The sequence below is a fragment of the Lineus longissimus genome, chromosome 4 (assembly GCF_910592395.1).
Source record: "Lineus longissimus chromosome 4, tnLinLong1.2, whole genome shotgun sequence".
Lineage (NCBI taxonomy): Eukaryota > Metazoa > Nemertea > Pilidiophora > Heteronemertea > Lineidae > Lineus > Lineus longissimus.
In genome coordinates, this window is record NC_088311.1 from 12,578,620 (window position 1) to 12,601,843 (window position 23,224).

Consider the following 23,224-nt stretch of genomic DNA (forward strand, 5'->3'; position numbering starts at 1 on the left):
TCCCGATCCTGCCTCGCCCGTCACGTAGTCCACCAAAAATCTCAAATTTCTCCTCTAGTTTGCTACAAAATTGGTAGCAATAGTATATGGAAAGGCAATACTTACAATCACTGGAGACGAGCCTCTGTTGGTTACATCAACACCATAGACGCGTGTTCATTCCAAATCAGGTCACGTTACTCTATGATTCATTGATTCATTGATTCGAAGGTTATTGGCAGGCTTTTACTTGATTGGCTAAGAGATCATCTAGCAGCCACGGAGTGACGAACTATGCACGTGCGGCCTGCGCAGATGTTGTGTTTTAAATCAGTACCCTTCGTCGGGCGCGTGTTCACCGACTTTGGGGCATTATTTGGGATGAAATCCTGTGATGATCTGAGAAACTAAAGTCACTACCGGGCAAAATATAAGACCTCACCCTACCTTACCCCCTATGATTTTTATTGCTGATTTGCACAACTTTTCGGCTGTAGTAAGACAATCTCCAATTGTCGGAAAACTCTCGAGAGTCTCATGCCTGTGTATGGACTCCCCACAGTGAAAATTATTTTACATTGTCTCCAACTGCAGGCAACCGTTGTATATATTTAATACAGTGATTTGATTGGACTCAGGGAAGATTTCTAATATATTCATTTCTTACTTAACCTTTGTGATTGATAAGTTAATGAAAAGGCAAAGGGCCATTGTGCTCACCGGAATTTAGGTAACGACTTAATTGACAATGGACCTCGAAAAGTAGGTCAAATCAAAAACCTGTATAATATGTAATGTATCCTTGCTGGGAGTACCAACCATAACACTTTTATCGAATACGAATCACTAGGTTTTCACTAACAGATACAGATCAGACCAAAATTCAGTGTCAGGGGTAACCTGACCTAGGGGGTCATGTGTACAAAGTTTCAAGCCCATAGCCCGAGCAGTTACAAAACATGCCACAGTTACACTCAAACAGCCAATTTAAGCCATTTGACCTCTACGACCTTGAAAATAGGTCAAATCGAAAACCTCTATGATATGTGATGTATCCTGGCTGGGAGCACCTACCATTAAAATTTCATCAAATACAAATCGCTAATAAGTGAGATATCATACTTTTTGTGTTTTCAGTTTTGGCCCCCTGTTGGCCAAGTCAAGAATCAGATCAGACCAAAATTTGCTATCAGAGGTCATCTGACCTAGGCTAGGGGGTCATGCATAAAAACTTCCAGCTCACAGCCCTACCAGTTAAGAAACGTGCCACAATTACACTCAAACGGCAAATTTACGCCATTTAACCTCTGCGACCTTATAAAGTAGGTCAAATCAAAAACATGTATGATATGTGGTATATCCTTGCTAGGAGTACCAACCATAAAGATTTCATCAAAAACAAATCACTAATAAGTGAGATATCACACTATTTATGTTTTCAGTTTTGGCCCCCTTGTGGCCAAATCAAGAATCAGACCGGAAATTCAGTGTCAAAGGTCATCTAATCTAGGGGGTCATGCATACAAAGTTTTGAGTCCATAGCCCTATCGGTTAAGAAACGTGCCACTGTTTTTGAAATGTGATATAACAGACGACAGACACTGCGGTGTTGTAGACTCACCGTACCAGTGAGCCAAAAATGAGTCATTCAAATGAACGTGGTTTGTGCCAATTCAGAAGTTAACCCTTTCAAGACTGATCTTGTAATGCGGCGAGCATGAGTGACCATGCTTTGGGCCTGATCTTGCTGCACAGTGAGCAACTGCTCCACTACATCATACTTTGTTCCGCCCGTTCTACGGGTCAGATTACAGGTTTCAGAACTACCTAAAAAAGTTCTTTGGACCAAGGGAATTGCATTGATGCTGCTCCTTTTAAAATGAGTTTTGTTGATAGCTATGTAGTACTATAACCGTATAAAAAGTACCAGCAGGCACGGAAAGAGATATCATGACACTACCTTCAGTCTTCAAAGGGTTAAGAAAGCACTATTTGCACATTTTAATTTAATTGTGATTTTCGGCTCAATCTACTTCAATACTCAATCAAATGCCATGTCATCAATCCATTTGTTCATGTACAGAAATCTGAAGAGATGAAACATTTCATCGTCAGACGATTTCTTGATCTTGAAAGAGACTTCTGGTGAGACATTGAGAAAATCTCTGATGCCTGTACATGAAACCTGTTTGAATGGGACCCATGGCAAGTATAAAATGTCACTTGTACACACATATTGATGTATCCTTATATCAGCAATTCTTACCATATCTGTAACTTTATTTTCTTTCCACATAATTCCACTGTCTTTATTTTAAAATCTATACCTGCAACGATAAAACAGTAAAGAATATGAAAAATAGCTATGCACACATGAACTCTATTGGGAGCTCATCTATGTTATCGGCTTCTTACCAATATAATCCTCGTTGCATTGGAATGCCTTGCAAACAGCAAAGCCGTTGATGTAACCACAAAGTAATTACTAGGCTTAAATATCATAACAGTTCTTCTACTATTTAAGACAAGAAAGTTAGAGTTGTTACAGAATCAGGCGGGACGGATGATTACCCTTACTAAATCAAGGGATTATTTTACACCCTTGTTACTTATATTTGGCAACCGACCAATCAGCTAATTGAATTTAGGTTCCGATTGAGAAATGAAAAGGCAAGTGATTAGTAGGTACCTGAACATTTTACAAAGGTATTTGTTTTGCAATTTGGCTTTCTTTGAAACTTAAGAGCTTCAGCCCTTGAAGAATAGGTCAAAGTAACAAGAGGCCCAAGGGCCTGGCGCTCAGCTGAGTTAATATCATTAATATCTTCCCGGTGTTTAGTTCATTATGCATGAAAATGGCATGCTCCATGGTATTTGATATCCTTTTGCGTTCACTACGGTACCAATGTTTTTGGTTGACATAATTATGCCACTGTTCATTCCTCAATCCTGACCACAATTCGGGTGAAATCATCGTATGATTTACCGAAACATGAAGTTTATGCCATGAATGAGGATACTCATTGTCATAGCCTCGTTTACAAGTACGAAGTATTTTCCCGCGAATATTCAAAACTGCTTGGCTCCTTGCCAGTTAAATAACATGTGACTATACACAAAATAGAAAACTTTGATGGAAATTGTAAATCATTTTTTATCTATCAGGGGAAACAAGCTGATGATGATCAAATAAATCATTCATGAGAAATCGTTTTGTTGCTGAAGCTTGCATGACGAAGTTAATGCTAAACCTTTTCTTGTGCTCTACTGCGCCACCGTAGTTTTCTATTTAGACCAGCGATGACGTCATTTCTGGTGATTCCCTACGTTGTCCAATGAGCGCTTTTTAAAATGTGCCATTTGGTATTGTTCAGTATGCAATGTATTTTTTCAGCGCTGCCAGTTGCCGAAGAGAATGCCGTAGCTCCCTCAATTTCCAATCAATTTTTATGGGAGTGACATTATTGTATTGCTTAGAATGTCTACTTTTTACTCTTGAAAGAATCGTAGAACTAAAACATAATAGGCGAACAGAATCATGCCGATTCACTGCACAAACTGTGGGAATTCTCCACTTCAAAATACATCGGCGATGTCATCGCGAACAGAGCATGCACTTCCGATATCGTTTTCACAGAAATGTCGCCAAATATTCAAGAACTAATTTCTGAATTTAGTCCCTAAAGACCTTATGACTACCACTGAAACGAACTAGTGATAATATCGCCTACCAGACTACTTTTTAAGCAGAAAATTGGGTACTTGAGTGTCATTGAGCTCCAAGATTATTGCACATAGCGTAAACAACATGCCGCCATTTTGTCTCCGCTTCGGTATTTCGTACGCCGCTTATAATGCACCTTCTCAATTAAAACAAACATAATAAGGCCTTACATCGTTGATTGAATAGGAACACCACACAAAACACAATAAAGTGGGGGTACAATCGATTACGAAGCTGAAGTGAACAGTGATTTATTCCTGGAGCTACTGCTTTTGTTGTGTAGCTGCCATGTTTTGAGAACTGGCAAATAGGAGACTTCATTGATGGCTGACGTCATCGGGCGGGAATTTGAATCGGCAGAAATAATTAAAAGGCAGGTAGCGCCCTCTCCTGTTAAAATTTTGAACTTTTTCTCAATAAAATAGATTTTCAAGAATTTTATCTTAATACTAGAGCATATTTCGACTAATTCTGCTGCTCCTAGGCCGATATAGGCCAGTTTCCTTCATGCACTCTCGCTCGCAGGAAGTAGGTCGAATGGCGACAAATTTTGTTTTGAAAGTAGAGTTTGACCAGAAGTATCCAGAAATGCAAAATTGAAGTCTCTAGGTCTTACGGTTACAAAATGTGCACCATGGGTTTAACGGACGGATGGATGGATGGATGGATGGATGGATGGATGGATGGATGGATGGATGGACAGACGGACGCCACTGAACAACTTATTTGACAAGCTCGGCTGACTTAGTCAGCTGAGCTAAAAACCAGGGTGAAATGTAATGGAGACTTATAAGATACAACAACCATTTAGTCACACAAGCTACAGCCAAAGGCTTTAAAATGACAAAATATGATTTCCAAGATGGCCGCTTGCCAAATTAAAAAAGGAAAGAAAATGTAATATACAAGTGAAAAAGGAAAAAAGAAGAATTTTTTTTTTGCCCTTAGGCGAGACTTTTTTTATTTGTTGGTGCTCGGATCCGCCGACGTCCCGATGTCCGAAATAAGAAAAAAAATAAAATTTTTATATCTAGCCAGTCTCAGATCCGCCGATTCGAACATTACCGATTTTACACGTCATAAACAAAAATTTTTATTTTTTTTTGAGCTCCGACGCCCGACAGTAACTTAAAAGATCAAAAATATTTTTTTCAAAATCAGAATTCAACATGATTGAATTAAAATTAGCTTCGTCGGATTGATCATTCGAATCGAAAGTGCGAATGCCAGACCAGCTCTGCCAGACCTAGACTGGTTCTTGTCCTTTCCTAATGCATCCACAGTAGATATTATGACGAGAACCAGTCTATTGTTATGAGTCTGGCTGCTGACTGTTCAATGCCTGAAAATGCACTACTTCTTTCAGGAAAAATTTTTATTTTTATCCTTCCCTCCGACTTTGAGAAATCCTATCAATTTTTCGAGACCATGAAATCTTTGGAAAAAAACATTTTTTTTTGTTTTTGTTTTTCGTCCTCCTCAAAAATATATTCCTCCAAAAATCCGAGCACCAACTAATAAAAAAAGTCTCGCCTTAAGTGGGATCAAACCCACACCCTTCAGAGTTACAAGAGCGGGAAATTCAAACCAAGTCAGAACTTGTTCAAGGCAGATTTTTGCTCAGTGACGCCTACTGGTAGTATCAATCACAGCTATTCCTAATCTGCATCAAAACCTACTTCCTAAACTTTATTTCAAGCCTCTATCTATTGGAATAAAGCAACAGAACATTTCTCTGTAATACCTCTGCATGCTATTGGTCAGGGTACAATTCCAAAGATAGATCCCTGCCTGTTTACTTCTCTTCGCTTCTTTTCTCTATCTCGCACCAGTTTATTGTATTTCATACCTATATAAACAACAGAGGAAATGCCCCTGACAGAAAATTAAGCAAGGTTTGACCTAAATTCTTCCAAATAAATAGTACTCATTTGGATCAATAAACTTGTTTTTTATTTGAATTTGTAATTTACGCCTTTAGCCCCGCTGTTGAGAAGAATTTTAAGTGAAACCATGCTTAATTTTCTATCAGGGGCATTTCCTCTGTTGTTCTTCCTCATGGCCACATTTGAAGTGCCTAGGTCTTACGGTCGCAAAACATGCCCCCTGTTGACGGATGGACTGACAGACGCCATTCTGAATAGTAATTTTACCAGATCTGCTGACTTTCATGAGCTGAGCTAGAAAGTAAAGATCTAAAATTTACTAGTCAACTTCCTTTACCCAATCTTAGCTCCCAAAACCGCGAAGTTGATAAAACCATGTACTCAAAGCAACATCTATGACGTCAGTTTGGTCATTCTCTTTGCCGTACATCCGCCCCCTCACCCCCCTCCTCCCTTACAAAAGTAACCAACTTACAGTGAAGCGGAAGGGTTCGGCCCGGGAGGCACACCTCCGAAATGTTAATTGTTTCTTTGAGTTCAGTGGTAGCGATTTATTTCCCTGGCTCAAATCTCACCTAATTTTTTTAGAAATTACCAAGGAATGTTTTCAAGGCGAGAGAAAAATTTGACTTGAATACTGCACTCGTTAGATTTCATGTGAATGCCGCAGACTGGCCTTAAACGTTGACGAAAGAGAGGCTGAACACCGTTAAGGAGTAATCACATTTTTAAGGTTTTCAGGTTTCGCCCCCAGGTGGCCAAACGGTGAATCAGATCGGACCCAACTTAGTCCCTGAGATCACGGTCTGACTATTGGTTACATGTGTACCATATTTGAGATCAACGGTCACTGCGGTTAAGAAACGTGCCTTACGGCAAACGTACGCCATTTGACCACTCTGACCTTGAAAAGAAGGTCAAACCACAAATCCATGTGACATATACTGTATTGTGGTTAAATGTACCCATGATATCAAATTGGTGGCAATAGGGCACGTAGTTAAGGAATAATCACATTTTTAAGATTTTCAAGTTTGGCCCCCTAGTGGCCAAACGGTGAATCAGATCGGACCCAACTTCGATCCCTAAAATCATCTGACTATTGGTTACATGTGTACCAAATTTGAGATAAATGGTCATTGCGGTTAAGAAACGTGCCATAGATACAGCCTAACGGCCAACTTACACCATTTGACCTCTGTGACCTTGAAAAGAACGTCAAATCAAAAGAACGTCAAATCAAATGATATGTGATGTATCCTTGCTAGAAGTACCTACCATAAAATTCTTATTGAAAACGCATCATTAACAAGGGAGATAACACACTTCTTATGTTTCCATGTTTGGCCCCCTGGTGGCCAAGTTGAGAATCGGAGCGGACTGAAATTCAGTGTCCGAGGTTATCTGACCTAGGGGGGGGGGGTCACGTTCACTAAGTTTCAAGTTCACAGCCCCGGGGGTTAAGAAACGTGCCACTGTTTTAGAAATAGGATACGACGACGACGGACGACAGACGACGGCGGACGACAGACGATGGACACTGCGGTATTGTACAGACTCCCCTACGGTGAGCCAAAAACCATGCAAGGGCAAATTGCCTCAAGAATGACCAGAATCTGTAATCTCACCATGTGTTGGGAGCGGACAAGGATGAAATACATTCTGACAGATCCGTTCATGAAGTGCTGTTTTTCCCACTGACATGTCTCCAATAATTAGAACTTTGACAAAAGAAACATTATCCCGTAAAACTTTCAAGTCCATCTTTGTAACTCGTATTGTATTTGGAACCAATTAAAGTCATTAGACCAGAACCACATCAGATCCTGACTTTTGATGGGTCCAAGCAAGACATGATAGTTTGTACATGGTTAAATGGTAGCGAATAGAGGGAGTCGAAGGTAAATTGTAGTACAAAAACTTAAGAATTTATTAGGAACGAAAGTTGAATTGAGACACATGAAGTTTTTCCTTATCAACTATACACCCAATGAAATGGGCAAACCTATTCCGTTCTGCAGAAATACAATAAGGAATCAGGTCAATCAATAGTTTAACTTGATCACATACTGACACCATTCTTTAACCCTTACATGTCCACAATCATAATTTTGCATATACAGTGGAACCCTCCTTAGCGGACACCTCTCTATTGAGGACACTAGATTTGGTCCCAAATTGGTACTTTCCATTCAATTTGACCTCTCTAATCAGGACACCTCTCCATTAAGGACAGCATTTGCTAGTCCTGAGGGTGTCCTTAATAGAGAGGTTCTACTGTATCTAAGTGATCATGGTCCTAGTACTAGAAGCTCCCCCACTAACTATTTTAAGTTATAACTTGATGTTATGCACGAATATAAACCCTCTGCCCAATCTGCAAACTTTTTGTATGTTTTCTTTGATTCTAAAATCTCTGGTTGATAGGACATTCCAAGAGATCCAGGTGCAGGGAGGGGCAGGGCGATGAGTGTTACTAATAGCATGTTCATTTTGGCCACAGGCCACTGAATCTAGGGGTTAGTAGAACAGCCTTCTCCACAGGCCCCAAAGTCAATGGGGCGATCATAATATATTTTCGGAGGCAGACGACATAATCGTCTGTTGCGCACTGGGAGCCCTCCCCCAGAAAATTTTTTGAAGACCTAGAATGCCGTAGGAGTCATTTCCCAGCATCTGGAGCACTGCTATCATGCCGATTTGTCCACAGATATTGCAGTGTGTAACATGCAAAAAGTTTATTTCTTGCCGCCGTAGTAGTTAGCCTGTGTACGGGACCCTGTTTTGAAACCCCACAGTGAGTAATGAGTGAAGAAAACCCGCCAAAATAACATGATTGACTTACCACCGAACAATGTGCGACATAAGCGCTCTTATCAGGTATTGATCTACCACGCCTCCATGACTGAAGAGCGACAGCACATAAATTATGCATACATTAATCGGAGAGCAGCGATCAGTTTCATTCACTTGAAATCGGCCAACTGCCAAATATGGGAGACGGCATGACAAAGCGGAGTAACTTAACGCTTCCAGGTAACGATGTTACATTACACTAATGATGATGCCTACAAATTGACTGCATGGAAGCGGAGTTTGTCAATGATTTTCCAGATGGGCCATGCATCTGACGCGCAACTAGCGCTCGTGATTTGCACACCGTAAACGGAATATCATTAGGCGGTGTCCGAATGTTTCACCTCCGCATATATACTATGCAGTGTCGGATGTATTCATGATGTTCAATTAGCGGCGTCTTGACCTCCCGGTTGGTGGAAATAGGTGCTTTGGCAAACTAGAGGCCTACGGCCAGAGAGCTTCGCTTGGTCCATCTGGTTGTAAGAGCGCGATTACGATTTGAAGGTAATCTTACTAGTTGAGATAGTGATCCTTGGACTGTCACAACCTAGTAGATACATGGTCACAACCAGTAACTGCAGTCTGGACCATTACACCAAATCCGTTGAAGTTCAGGCAGAGACAAACCAGTCCAGTCACAACCTAGGGACAGCCAGTAAATGCAGTCCGGACCTTTATAGAATTCCTTTGAAGTGTAGGTTGTGAAAAACAAGTCAAGACTATACATGGGTACCACCTTGAGGCAAGCTGTAAAGGCAGACAGGACATTTACATCAAATTCTTTATAAAGTGCAGGTTGAGACAAAGCAGCTCAGATGCATAGTCGCAACCTAGGGACAACAAGTAACAGTCTGGGCCTTTACATCAATTCCTTTGAAGTTTACGTGGGTTGTGACTAACTAGTCTAGTGAAGGATGGACCGCATCAAAACTCCGATAGCGCTGCCGATAGCCTATCACCATCTAACGACCGATAAGAGCGCATGGAAGTAGAGAAAGCTATCAACCGATCGTGCTCGATACGGCAACGATAGTACAAATTCACCGGGCCACAAGAAGGTAAGAATATTAATGGCCGCCTACTTGCTAGCGTGAAATACAAGTGGTTTTGACTTGCCACTGTCCAGTGTGTGCTGATGATGTGCTGCATGATAGAGAAGAAAAATTATCAGGACACGCATGTTAAAAAGTCATCATGACGATAAATTTCAAAGCCTCCCTCTCTCTAGGCCTATATCCATAGACCAAGGGCACATGTCCAAAGTGTAAGTTTTAAGATGAACACACAAAAAATGCACTGCATGAATGCATCTCGAGAATATAATGCATGCCGTCACTGAATAAGTGATCAAAATGTGTTTCTGCTTTTATCGTTTCAGGTCGCATGCTTTGGAACCCTTCATCAGCTTTGCTTCGGCGTACGATACCTTGCTCAAGGTGGTTTCCTACCCTATGATAGGTGATGTATATGGTATTGCCCCAGGGTAGCCAGTAACTGCTTACACACCGTTGTGCAAGCCATTAGTGACAGGATGGATCAGTTCATCACCTGGCCTGACATGGAGGAAGTGAACAGAGTGAAACTCGACTTTTACAATGCCAACCATCATAGATTCCCTTGCATTGCGGGAATGATTGATGGGACACAAGTAGAGATTAACATCCCACGTTGACCCTTAACAATGAGGCTGCATACGTCAACAGAAAGAGATACCACGCGATCAACGAACAGGTTGTGTGCGATAGGAGGATGAAGATCATCAACTTTGACACACGTTTGCCGGGCTCCACACATGACTCGATCATGCTCCGAAACCCTAAGTATGGGATAAATTTGAGGAAGGGTGTATGGAAAACAGCTGGCTTCTCGGGGATCCTGGCTATTCCCTTCGGAGGTGGCTCCTTGTTCCATTCAACAATCCGAACAACGAGGCCCAAGAGAGGTACAATAGGGCCCACAAACATCTCCGATCCGGGATAAACCACTGCATTGGCTTCTCGGGGATCCTGGCTATTCCCTTCGGAGGTGGCTCCTTGTTCCATTCAACAATCCGAACAACGAGGCCCAAGAGAGGTACAATAGGGCCCACAAACATCTCCGATCCGGGATAAACCACTGCATTGGAGTGATGAAGATGAGATGGAGGTGCCTCACCAAACCGATAACGTTTGAACTAGCCAAGGCATCCAGAAGTATTAAGGTAGCAGGAAGGGGTGGGCGTTTGTGGTTTCTGAGTGTGAGCGGGTATAGTGGGATCTGTTGACTGTGCCTTAAGAGAGACTAGGCATGATTCCAGTCTCTCTTAAAGCACAGTCAACAGACATGTGGTTTCAGAGTTAGGTCTTTCATTGAAGCAATGCGAAAATGTAAGTAATTTTGGTTGGGTCCGTACTTTGTTATGACCAGGTAGCTTCAAGAGTGACTCAACCACTCACTTTCTTGATTACAGCGGCCGCCTCAGCACCACCACATGGGGCCTAATGGTGTTAGGCTAAGTAGCTTCGTGCGATATGCACCATGCCGGGAAAACTCAATGACGAACTTACTCATAAGCATAATCTATTCTTAGCTCCAGCTCGAGGTAATCTTGTGCAGTGTTTCTTCAGGCCAGATACATTGTGGTGGAAAACGTCTAGTACAAAAAACGCCTGGCTGGCGCCAGACTAATAAGTGAAGAAGGTCTGACTGCGCGAGACTACTGTGATAAAAATGACCCTTACAGAGACTCTGTGACGTAGGCATAGACTTTTTACAATTAAAAATGCTTTATACATGCAATAGAAGAACCATGCCGTCCTGAGCTTCGGGCGATATGGACCATTCTGGGAAAACACAACGAGGAAGGGTATGCTCATTAGCATAATCTATTATAAGCCCCTGTTCGACGTAATCTTGCGCACGCCGTGTTGCTTCTGCCCACATATCGTGCTGGAAAACGTCTCGTTCAAAGAAGGTCTGGCATGCGCCAGACTAATAAGTGAAGAACTTCTGGCTGCGCGAGACTTCTGTGATAAAAATTACCATTGCAGTCTGGCATGAGAGAGATATCACACTTTTTAGGCTTCCACTTCTGGCTCCCTCATGGCCAAGTTAAGAATCAGATCAGACCGTAATTCATTGTCAGAGATCACTTAACCTGGGGGTCCTGTGTACAAAGTTTCAAGTTCAGACTCAGAGCTCTAGTGGTTAAGAAACGTGCCAGTTTTTAAAACAGGATACAAACAATGACGACGACGGATGATGGACACCGCAGTGTTGTATAGACTCCCCTACGGTGAGCCAAAAAGGTTAATGTGCAAGAAACATGTAGATTAACAATCACACAACACTCAGAATTTTTAATGGTAATCATTAAATGATAATAATTTGATTAATGATATAGAAAACTACAAAGACCAAAATGAGTGCATGTATCACAAGAAACTATTACTGAAACATTCTCTACAAAATCACTCCTGTATGGGCATCCTATCGAGCCATCACTCCTGCGAAATGTCCCTCTGGAGAGGTTTTTTGATAGCTCCCGTAAAGAACCACACGGGTGTGACGGATAGTTATCGTGGATTTTCTCCTGACAGGCCCTGTGCTTTGCACTGTTTTTTAGCATCAAATTAGAATACCATCAGCACTTATTAGAGGCTAATTAGTAGCGCCCAAATTGGGGTAAAAGACTTGACATATCTACCCCCCTAAAAACTCAGACTTTGGCCAAAAAAAGCCGTGAAAAAGCTGTGAAACCTGTTGACATACATGAACGCCATCTATGAATACCAAATGGAACTAAAATTAACGATATCTAAGAGGTGCTGGGGCAGTATAAGGGGCATTTGTCCCTCATTGCTGAACGACGACTACCGCGCTCAAAGGGTTAAGAAACGTGCCATAGTTGCACACAAATGGACAATATACTCCATTTGACCTCACTGACCTTGAAAAGTGGGTCAAATCAAAAACCTGTAGGATATGTGATATTTCCTTGCTAGAAGAAGCTTCCATAGAAATATCATCGAAAACAAGTCACTAAAGCTAGATACACTTTTTACCTTTTTTAGTTTTGGCCACCTGGTGGCCAAGTCGCGAATCAGATCAGACCGAAATTCGGTGTCAGCGGTTATAAGGTTATAAGACATAGGGAGTCATGTGTACCTAATCTCAAGTTCATAGCTTTAAAGGTTAACCCTTAAAGTGCCGAATTTCCCAGGTTGAACCACATATTTTGATTGATTGATTCCGTTAGAGCCGTTACCAGTTGAGGTACGATCGACTGCGTGCGAAATTAAACAAGAGGCCCATGGGCCTGGCGCTCAGTTGAATGTAAAGATGCTCACTTTTGTTTCCAGGGTCACTTTATATATATACAGTGGGACCCCGGTCGGCGACCACCTCAGTAACGCGACCACCCCGCGAACACGACCAAAATTCTCCGGTCCCGAATGGTTTTCTCTCTAATTCTCATTAACTGGCCCTCGCTAACACGACCACCCCGGTACCCAGACCGCGACCACCAGCTTGGTCGGTCCCAAACTGCAAATTAACCCCGCCAACGCGACCATGAGGCCTAATTGCCGTAATCAACCATGACCGCATCGTATCAATTGGCACCTTCTCGCAAATCCGTGTTGATAGTTAGCACCTCGAACACAATGACCATGGGAATCCATATGAAAATAAATGATGTGTAAGTGAGTTTGATCAAATGTAAACGCAAATAAAATGAAGAATAAACTTTCTTTTCGACTCACGGTTTGTTTTTCATCATTTAGTATTAAAGGATGTCAAGAGGCATGCACACGTAGTTTTTAGGACAAATAAATTATGTTGATTAGTAAGAGTACCGATACTCAAAGTAAAGAATGCTTACTACGTCGTAATATTGATAAAATACGTTTTTAAAAAGATGATTTAATCAGTACCAGTTCAAATTGGCTGAAGTTAAAGCAGGAAGACATCAGGAATAATTCTCAACATCTTCTCACATCACCTCTCTCAATGTTAGCGGGAATATTAGCTTGACATCAAGAAGGGCAGCTGCCGATGGTGTGAATGACATGCTTGCTCTAATTAGCATGCTCAAGTTTTAATGTAATGTTTGGTCTAATTAGCTCTCGTCAGTTTATTTACTCATTTACATAAGTTGTAAATTAAACGCAAAACACTCAGGAAAATGATTTTTTATTCGTGATATACACACAAATTATCGAATCACCCGGTGGCGTAGTCATTAATGCATGTCAATGTACACACAGCATATCTGCTAGGACGATGTTTTGGCGGGAAAACCTACTTATGATTCTTAAATTCACTAACGCGACCACCCCGGTAACACGACCACTTCGGCTTAGTCCCTTGGGAGGTCGTGTTACCGGGGTTCCACTGTATATCATCAAAAAACTGAGCTAAAAATTGTTTCCAAGATGGCCGCGTGCCAAAAAAAAACAAGAGGAGCTTTGCTCGATCCATCTGATTGTTCACATTACTTCCTACAATGAGTGCGATTAAAAGTTGAAGGTTGTTACAAAACAGAGATTAAATCTTACTAGTTGCGATGGTTCCTTCAAGAGTCACAACCCAGTAGACAACCAGTAACTGCTGTAGTCTGGAACTTTACATCAATCCGTTGAAGTTCAGCTTGAGACAAACCAGTCCATTTGATGCATGGTCACAACCTAGGACAACTATATCATGTAGTAAATATAGTCTTGACCTTTGTATTAATTCCTTCGAAATGCAGGTTGTGAAAAACCAGTCCAGTCGATACGTGGTCACAACCTTGGGGCAAACAGTCAGGACGCTCTCATCGAATCCTTTGAAGTGCAGGTTGAGACCAACAAGCCCAGTAGATGCATGGCCACAACCAGAAACAGTCTGGACCTTTACATCAAATCCTTTGAAGTGTAGGTTGATTGTGACAAACTAGTCGAGTGAACATGGTCCAGCCTAAGCCGGGACAGCCATGCAGTAACTTTTATTGGCTTTCCATCAGGGGCAACCAATAGTTTCAAAGTGCAAGGCGAGGACCAAGGGATAGGATTTTCTTAGCCCGCATTGATAGCGAGTAAAAACTTAACAGATACACTTGATTTTTTGGTAAACCAGCTGCCATGGTTTTCTTTATTAAATCAATTTTAAGGTAAGTACTACAGTGAAAAAGAATGAATACTAGAATTGACTGGTTCTTCTGATGACCACGCCGGTGAGCGCTGAAATTGGATTGTAGGTGCAAGGTGATCGTTTGATTCCATGAGTATGAGTGTAGCTCAGCCCCTCTCACTCGATGATCTGTGATGTGGTCACCAAAAATGTTCAAATGCAGCTGTAGATTATTCCTGTAAAACATGATGAGAAAACATTTTAATTTTGATTAACCTTGTCCCAAGAATACACCGTACCTGTGAAGAGGTTGATAAAAATCTCACCACCAAGGTAGGTTATCTGCCGGAATTGAAATGGTCCTGGCAGTGAGGTTGTTATTGACCTTGTCGCAGGTGTACTCCTGCAATGAGGTTAACCAGAAGTAGCTACTTCATCTCAGAGGCGTGAAGTTGGAAATCAGACTCGGTGTGTTCCCGGAAATAGTTTTTTGATGAACTATCCAATATTTCCGGATTAAAATTTTTTTTTTGACTGAATGGATTCTCACTCCGAAATTAGATCACAAAATAACTTTGAGGAAGTCTTTTCCATCACCTAAGAGTATGATCAATCCATAGTCTCCCTACTTACGTACGTACATGCAAGCAGTGACACTTTTCATACGCATTCAACACATACAACATCATCATCATGTTATATGCATTGTTATTGTACTGTCTGTAGTAACTATTGTATGTAAATTGTAAATAGAAAGCCACGGCCTACGTTTCAGATTGGAAAATGCACAACTTTCTTTAAACTTCGTAGGCTATAAAACAACATGACTACTACTGGTTACACCACTACTCTGCTCATTGTTTATGGCAAGTAGAATAGTAATTTTGAAGTCGACAAGCAGGCCATGAAGGCACGTTTTTATTCAGCAATGTGGGCCGCCATGTTGGATTTTGGGCTCGATCGATGTCAGATTTTCAGTTCAAGTTTGATCACTATATGCACACATTCTGCAGTCTCCCAGATCGAAACTGTCTCATCAAAATGGACACAAAGATAAGCTGTACTAACTTGACTGCCCTGGCAGTATCATCAGCAGATTTAGACTGCATAGTTTCAAATTCAAATGATCCAAAAGGCGGGTGAAAATTACCTCAAATTTAAGCATGGACTCCTATAGCGAAAAACACAAGAATACCTGAAAGAGACAGAATACTTCAACGTCCCATTCCACATGTTACGTTAATGGAACTTGAACAAAAATAATATTATCAGCATTTTCGTTTACGCCTTTATTTTACTTACTTTCGAACTTGGAAATACGAAATATTCCATATTATAAAATCCCACTCCACCGACAGAATACTTCAACGTCCCATTCCACATGTTACGTTAATGGAACTTGAACAAAAATAATATTATCAGCATTTTTGTTTACGCCTTTATTTTACTTACTTTCAAACTTGGAAATACGAAATATTCCATATTATAAAATCCCACTCCACCGACCATGCTTGTTTCAATGTTCGTTGACTGACCGCGCAGGCGTAGTATCAATGGTAATAGTATGTATTCCGTGTATTCACTAGTATCAGTTGCTGATACGACAATGTACGACCTCAAAATTGCTTATTGCGGCGATTTTCATACCAATTTATTTGCTTCTAGAGAAAAATAATAATGTTTAAAACATACCTACGTGGTATTCTTTGTATCGATTTTGCGGTGTTCGTTCAAGTAATGACCGGTGAATTTTCGAAGTGGAGACTCACGGGTGAGTGACGTCATCAGGTGGCGATTTAAATCGGTGAAAAAATTTCGAAGACGGATAGCGCGCCCTAGTGAGAATAATTTGAATTTTTTTTATAGGAAATTGATTAAGAAAATAATAATCTGTACTATACTGCATACTTCAAAAACATCTGATGCTCCTTGCCCGAGATAAGCTAAAATCGTCATGGGCCCTCGGTTGCAGAAAGTAGGTCAAATCACGACGTGCCAGGTAGCCTTTGGGTAATACTTAATTTACATGCTGAATTGAGGTTGATAAGCTTACGGTTACGGAATGTGCCCCTGTGAACAGATGGATGGCCGGACGGACGGCCGGACGGACCGACAGATACCACTTGAATAGCTACTAACTCGCTGACTTTGTCAGAAAACCGCGGGTATAAGCGCGGTTGGCACTTAAGGGTTCTAGTGTCTGCACATGCTGCGATCGATTGTGCCCGATATTTAAAAAACGCACCTTAAAGCGCGGTTGGCCGTTTAAAAGTTAAGAAACGTGCTATTTAATAGATATACTCAAACGGCCAATTTACGCCATTAGACCTTTGTGACCCTGAAAATTAGGTCAAATCAAAAACGTATGATATGTGATGTATCCTACCTAGGACAACCTACCATAAAAATTTCATCGAAAACGAGTCATTCATAAGAGTGATATCACACTTTACAGGTTTCCACTTCTGGCCAAGTCAAGAACCACCATTCACTGTCAAAGGTCACCTGACCTGGGGTGTCCTGTGTACAAAGTTTCAAGTTTATAGCTCTAGTGGTTAAGAAACGTGCCACTGTTTTTGAAACAGGATACAGACGACGACGACGGACACAGCGGTGTTGTATAGACACGGTGTTGTATAGACGGTGAGCCAAAAATGCCATGTCAGAGCTGCGCAATAGGGTCATTCAGATGACAGGCAAAGGCAGCCTGTTTTCAGACGCATCTAGATTAAACTACCTCGATCGATGGGTTATTTTTAATCGAACAATATTGATCCGTATCATTTTGCATTTATACGAGAAAAATTTAAACCACATTTGGATTCAATCGGATCTCATGCACATGGCTTTTTTCCTGTCATCTGAACGGCCCTATTGTGACCTTCATCATGATCATGCCAGCTGCCAGATGCTGATATTTAAAAATAGCCTTTCTGTGTATCAAGTCTATTGAAGCACTCCAGCTCCAGTTCTTTTGCCACTCTTTGCCCAGAAGACTTGCACACTTGTAACTTCTCTAGAGATGTGTGGGTCTCAGGGTTCTCCTCCTGGGATTGAATCAAATCCTCAACACGGTCTTGTTCTCCTCCAACATGCAGTCTTGGCTCTCCAACTGCCAATTTTACTTCCTACTGAGCCTGCAGTATGTATTTAAGGGACAAGTCTATTTACAGTGACACGACTCCACCCCTTGTCTGGAAATTCCTTAACGATCCTTCTTCCACCCATCCCTTCTCCTTCAAAGTTTTTGAATTTCAATGCAACCTTATCAGTCACTGAAGGCATGGCTGATCCTTCCAAACTGAAACTTTGGGCAGAACTTATCTTCGATACAGATTTGACAGTGAAAAAATCAATAGACTTGACATCCAGACAGGCTATTTTCAGACTGACAGCGACACTGATTGACAGATGCCAACACTATGCAGCTGGCATGAACATGATGAAGGTCACATTGCACAGCTCGGATATTGCATTTTTTTTACATGCTCTTTGGTATTTGACGATAGTCTCATAATCTGCCACCGATCTCGTAAATATTTTGCAGACTTGTTGTTAGTAAATGATACCATAAGGTTACTCTGTGAAAATTTTTAATGAATTCGGTTATTATATCTCTGAGCAAATACTTGTCGAAAAGCGGTTTACTTTTTTTTTGGCCACCTGATATTTGCATGCAACGATTCGAAGGTGTAGATAATTAAGTTCTGGCTGGCGAAGTTTCAAGTGATTTGGACAATTAGAATAGAACTACGCCAATGAGGGGGATTTTGTGGGGTTGATATTTGGGCACCATTATTTGTGATATGAACCGTTCTCTACTTTTTATGACCTTACAAAGTATTCATTCATTTTGACCCAATCGCTTCATTACATTATCCACACTTAAAACGAAAAGTGAGAACTGCTGTGCACGTGTTCAAGTTGCGCCTCATTGGCTGATAGTTTGGTCAGAAATCAAGTGACGTCATTTATCTAGCTCAGAGCCAATCACGTTGCCGCATTACATTAACCCTTTGCCAACGTAATGCGTACAACGTACGCAGTAATTTGCTATCCCAGGACACGTCACGCATACTGGGTTGGGAACGCCTAAAAAAAATTGCGTTTTAAGTGAACGCATAGTACTGCCATCCGCTAACAACTTTCGTAACTACTCTAATGATTCGTGCTGCCAGTACAAACATTCGGCGGCCATTAGAACTACACAATGGCGAGTACTCATGGCGTTTCTCACAGGTAAATACAATTACGGAAAAAGTGCTCTCGTGTCCCAGGTGAGTAGAGGCGCAGTAGGCAAAGGGTTAAGCTACATTAGAACACTAGACGGTAATTATCACAACTTTTCTAGTATCTGATTGGTCTTGGAATTAAACTAGGTCATACATCGCCCACAATCCCCATTTGTACATCAAACTCACCGTTTTTTAGGAAGAGTTCCTCTAATTAAGGAGTGCAAAAAGCCGTCAATTTCACATGCTTTTCCAACAATTTTGCAATAACTACATGAAAAACATGTAATGATGTATATATCAGGAAAATGTCTCGTGGGTGATTCAATATGAATGGAGAATCATTCAATATGAATGGAGAATCATTAAGTTGATTGCAGGCGATGACTGGAACATATTTTGCGTATTCAGTTGACAGTGACTGGTCTTCTGTCAAAATAATTGTCATTAAGCAGCCAATTTGTAAGGTTGCGGAAAAATGTGGAATGGCATGAGCCAGGTCTCTGTTTGTAAGTAACTGTTCTAATGCCAGAAAAACAATATTTCCCCCCGTTTTTTGGTTACAAACCTTGTCTAAAATAATCTGTCAACTATAGATCAAGTATTCTTATATTGCATTTCAAGTCGCATTTCTGAGGCCAACCTGTTCATTCTGTTTTCCCGATCCCGGTTGTAAAACCCGACCCAATTTCCATGACCATGAAATTAGTTTATTTCATTTCTATTTTAAACATGATTGGCTATTTTTAGAAACGCAACCTGTTTACAAAAAGACACACAAATGCGTGTCTGAACAGTCGGGGTACATAAGCTGTACATCGTCTACATAGTCTGCATCATTGCGCATGCGTTGGTTCTGTAAATCTATTTCCGGTAAATGACAATTTCTCGAGACAGCGAGATTCTCAGTAAAGCTGTCCTGCATAGTGGCAGCGCATTGGTGGTGGTGAACGGAAAGAGATACCTTAGTCTCACAAAGCTGTGGGCCAGAATTCTTCAATCAAATAGGCCCTTTTTTAGATACATCGGTACCACCTACATGTAGGGACGGCAAAACAAACTACCTTTACAATAGGTTTTTACAGTCAATGACGCCAGACATTTGAGACAATGGGTGATTTCGAAATTTGGTTTTGGTTTTAACACTGAGATTTAGTGTAAATCTTACTGTTCTAATGCCAGGACACGTACTATGGAAAACATTAATTTGAATTTAATTCATTGCATTTTGGGGCTTTAAAACATGTTTTAATCTTTACACCAAGAAGCACATGTTTCTTAGTGTTAAGACAAGGTTTTATCATCAGTAGAACCTCCCTTAAGTAGCGGACACCTCTGCCAGGCGGAAACCTCTACATTACGGACACGTCCGGCCAGTCCCGACTTTTTTTAAGTCATTTCCAATAACAAAAACCTCTGTACGGCGGACACCTCTCTACTCCGAATTGCGGACAGGGCAATGGCCAATTTTTGGTCCAATTCCCTCCCAATTACGGACAATAGGCAAAAACAATGGTTTCCCACGTGCGCTTGGAGAGTCAAGTAAGCCCGACAGGTGTGATGTTTGCGTAATTAATCAACGTAATTACCCCATGGCATTGTGTTTTTGTATCCTAATTAAGCCGCGGCATTTGTTTACTCATCTTTTTCAACTAATCACATAGGCCTATTGTGTCAACGGACACTCATAAATCCACGCAGTTTTGTCAGTGTTGCGAGAGAAATTTGAGAAAATAGAGAAATTTGAAAAAATTAATCATTAATCAAAGGTGGCTGATGGACAGAAATTATGGTGTTTTTTCATACATTATGACATGTCAAGGAGATTTTGAAATAAAAGGGGCACCTTTTAGTTTTACTAGAGAGATTGTTCACTTTCTGAGTTCCAAAGTAGCTCACGTCATTCAACGCAACATCACAAGCAAATACCGATCAGCCAACAGGTTTAAAGTTTCTACGCTAGATGTCGACACAGAGAAAACCAAGACCTGCAAGGCGGGAACTTCAAATCCACCTATCGGACGATTTGGCATAACCTCTCTATTGCGCACACCTGGACCCAGTCCCATGGGTGTCCGAAATAGAGAGGTTGTACTGTACTTAAAATGTTTGATGGAGTATCTCTTAGTGAAAGTGTAAAACCTGGTGTGATGCTAAAACCTACTTTGAAACAGGATTAAAACTAATAGTAAGTATATTATTACACGAACACCAAGCATGATTTTAATCTTGGTCTAATCTGTGGTTTTAGTGTCAGATCTGGTGTTAAAACCTCATCTTAAAACCGACTTTGAAATCATCCAATGGCAATGCCTCTTGAGCAATGCCTCTTGAGCCATTGTCTAGCGTCTTTTACCGTGAAGATCTAGTGGAAAGATGGTTTGTTTGGCCGACCCTAGGTTGTACTGGCCACAACTGTTGAGGTCAATGCATTTCAGTGTCGCAGATATTTCATTCAAGATTCCGCGAAACTCGATCACGCGAACAGCCGAATGTCAGGTCATCAGTTGTGATTGGTGTTGCTATGACACTGCCAAGCTCGACAGCCAATGGTAAATCAGAAAGCTGGATTTTTTGGTATCAAGCGCAGGCATTTCTCATGAGTTATGTATTATACATATTAGACCAATGACAAGAGCAAAAATTATAGTTGAATTACGTGGCAACAATGTTCCACGGCACGCGGCAACAATGTTCCTCGGCACGTGGCAACAATGAACCTATGTTTTTCACCACAAATCGCCAAATTATGTATGTTTCTTCACAGACATCAAGATAAACGGGTCCATAGCGAGCTATATAAACATACAACGATCAATAAAATCAACTGATACATCAGAATAATGTCCGATCATTGCATCAACCACAAGGTACAAAATTATAGGAAAATTTTTATTTTGGCGATGTCATCAACCCTGACTTGCACGAATCACCATCACCTAACTATCTCCATGACGCCACTCCTCGGCGCTAAAAAGGTGTTTTAGATGTGATTTAAGCTGTAGACATTGTATATTTGATATAAGATGATGAATTCAGCAAAATGGATTATTAGCAATATATTTTGCGATGATATGGCGACCTAGATTCTTGCATTATTTATGTTGATGAGCAGCCTCTTTCTGGTGAAGGATGACAATAAGGTCATAAGCTGATCAATGAACATCACGTCTATGTCCGACTTGAACAGTCGTGTGGCGAATCTGGCATCTGCCATTGCCAATTGCCATTTGCCAGGTATTGAACTAACCCATGAAAAAGCTCGAGATCAATGACATACAAAATGGTGGACGCACCAGAAAATGTAAACAGTGAAATTTCAACATGAAAATTGTCAACAAAAGCACCTTTACTGACTTGATCTTCTCGGGCAAAAGATTTGATACATAATTTAAAACATGGGGATGACGAAGGTATAGTTGTCATTAAAAATAAAAACAATCTTACGAACCAAAACGCCACTGTAGTCGTTTCAATAATCATGCAGCTTTCAGCCCTTCGATTCAAATTTTACCACCTTGAAAACTTAGAAGGTGGTCGCACACGAAAATCAATGATGCAATACTCTATAAGAACATGTCGAAGTTATCCTCAACTAGAGAGTTAGTTTTTTAATGGATAACATGTTCTTACTATGATGTAACTAAAGCCATTGCGGCCATACTGGTCATCCGATGACGCCGAGTTTCGAAAGCAACGTTCCCCTAGTATGTACAAATGTACCATCAAAAAATGTAATCAATCTGCTCAATCGTTCTCCGTTAAATTAACGGACACCAAAATCAAGATGGCTGCCATGGCGGCCATACTGGTCATCCGATGACGCTGAGTTTCGAAAGCAACGTTCCCCCAGTATGTACAAATGTACCATCCAAAAATGTAATCAATCTGCACAATCGTTCTCCGTTAAATTAACGGACACCAAAATCAAGATGGCTGCCATGGCGGCCATACTGGTCATCCGATGACGCCGAGCTTCGAAAGCAATGTTCCCCCAGTATGTACAAATGTACCATCAAAAAATGTAATCAATCTGCTCAATCGTTCTCCGTTAAATTAACGGACACCAAAATCAAGATGGCTGCCATGGCGGCCATACTGGTCATCCGATGCACCGAGTTTCGAAAGCAACGTTCCCCCAGTATGTACAAATGTACCATCAAAAAATGTAATCAATCTGCTCAATCGTTCTCCGTTAAATTAACGGACACCAAAATCAAGATGGCTGCCATGGCGGACATACTGGTCATCCGGTGACGCCGAGTTGCGAAAGCAACGTTCCCCCAGTATGTACAAATGTACCATCCAAAAATGTAATCAATCTGCTCAATCGTTCTCCGTCAAATTATCGGACACCAAAATCAAGATGGCTGCCATGGCGGACATACTGGTCATCCGATGACGCTGAGTTTCGAAAGCAACGTTCCCCCAGTATGTACAAATGTACCATCCAA

At 41.1% G+C, this 23,224-nt stretch overlaps 1 protein-coding gene across 3 annotated transcripts in view; it reads right to left on the reverse strand.

The window, feature by feature from the left end:
• Nucleotides 1-23,224, reverse strand: part of LOC135485868 (ras-related protein Rab-10-like) — a 143,782-nt gene that overhangs the window by 96,825 nt on the left and 23,733 nt on the right. For 2 of the 3 annotated variants that reach the window (XM_064768205.1, XM_064768206.1), the window contains exon 2: nt 2,246-2,306. In XM_064768205.1, the coding sequence (XP_064624275.1) occupies nt 2,246-2,306 (61 nt within the window). Of the gene's footprint in view, nt 1-2,245; nt 2,307-7,217; nt 7,416-23,224 lie in introns of those variants that run through there. The other variant, XM_064768203.1, reaches the window with a different exon arrangement.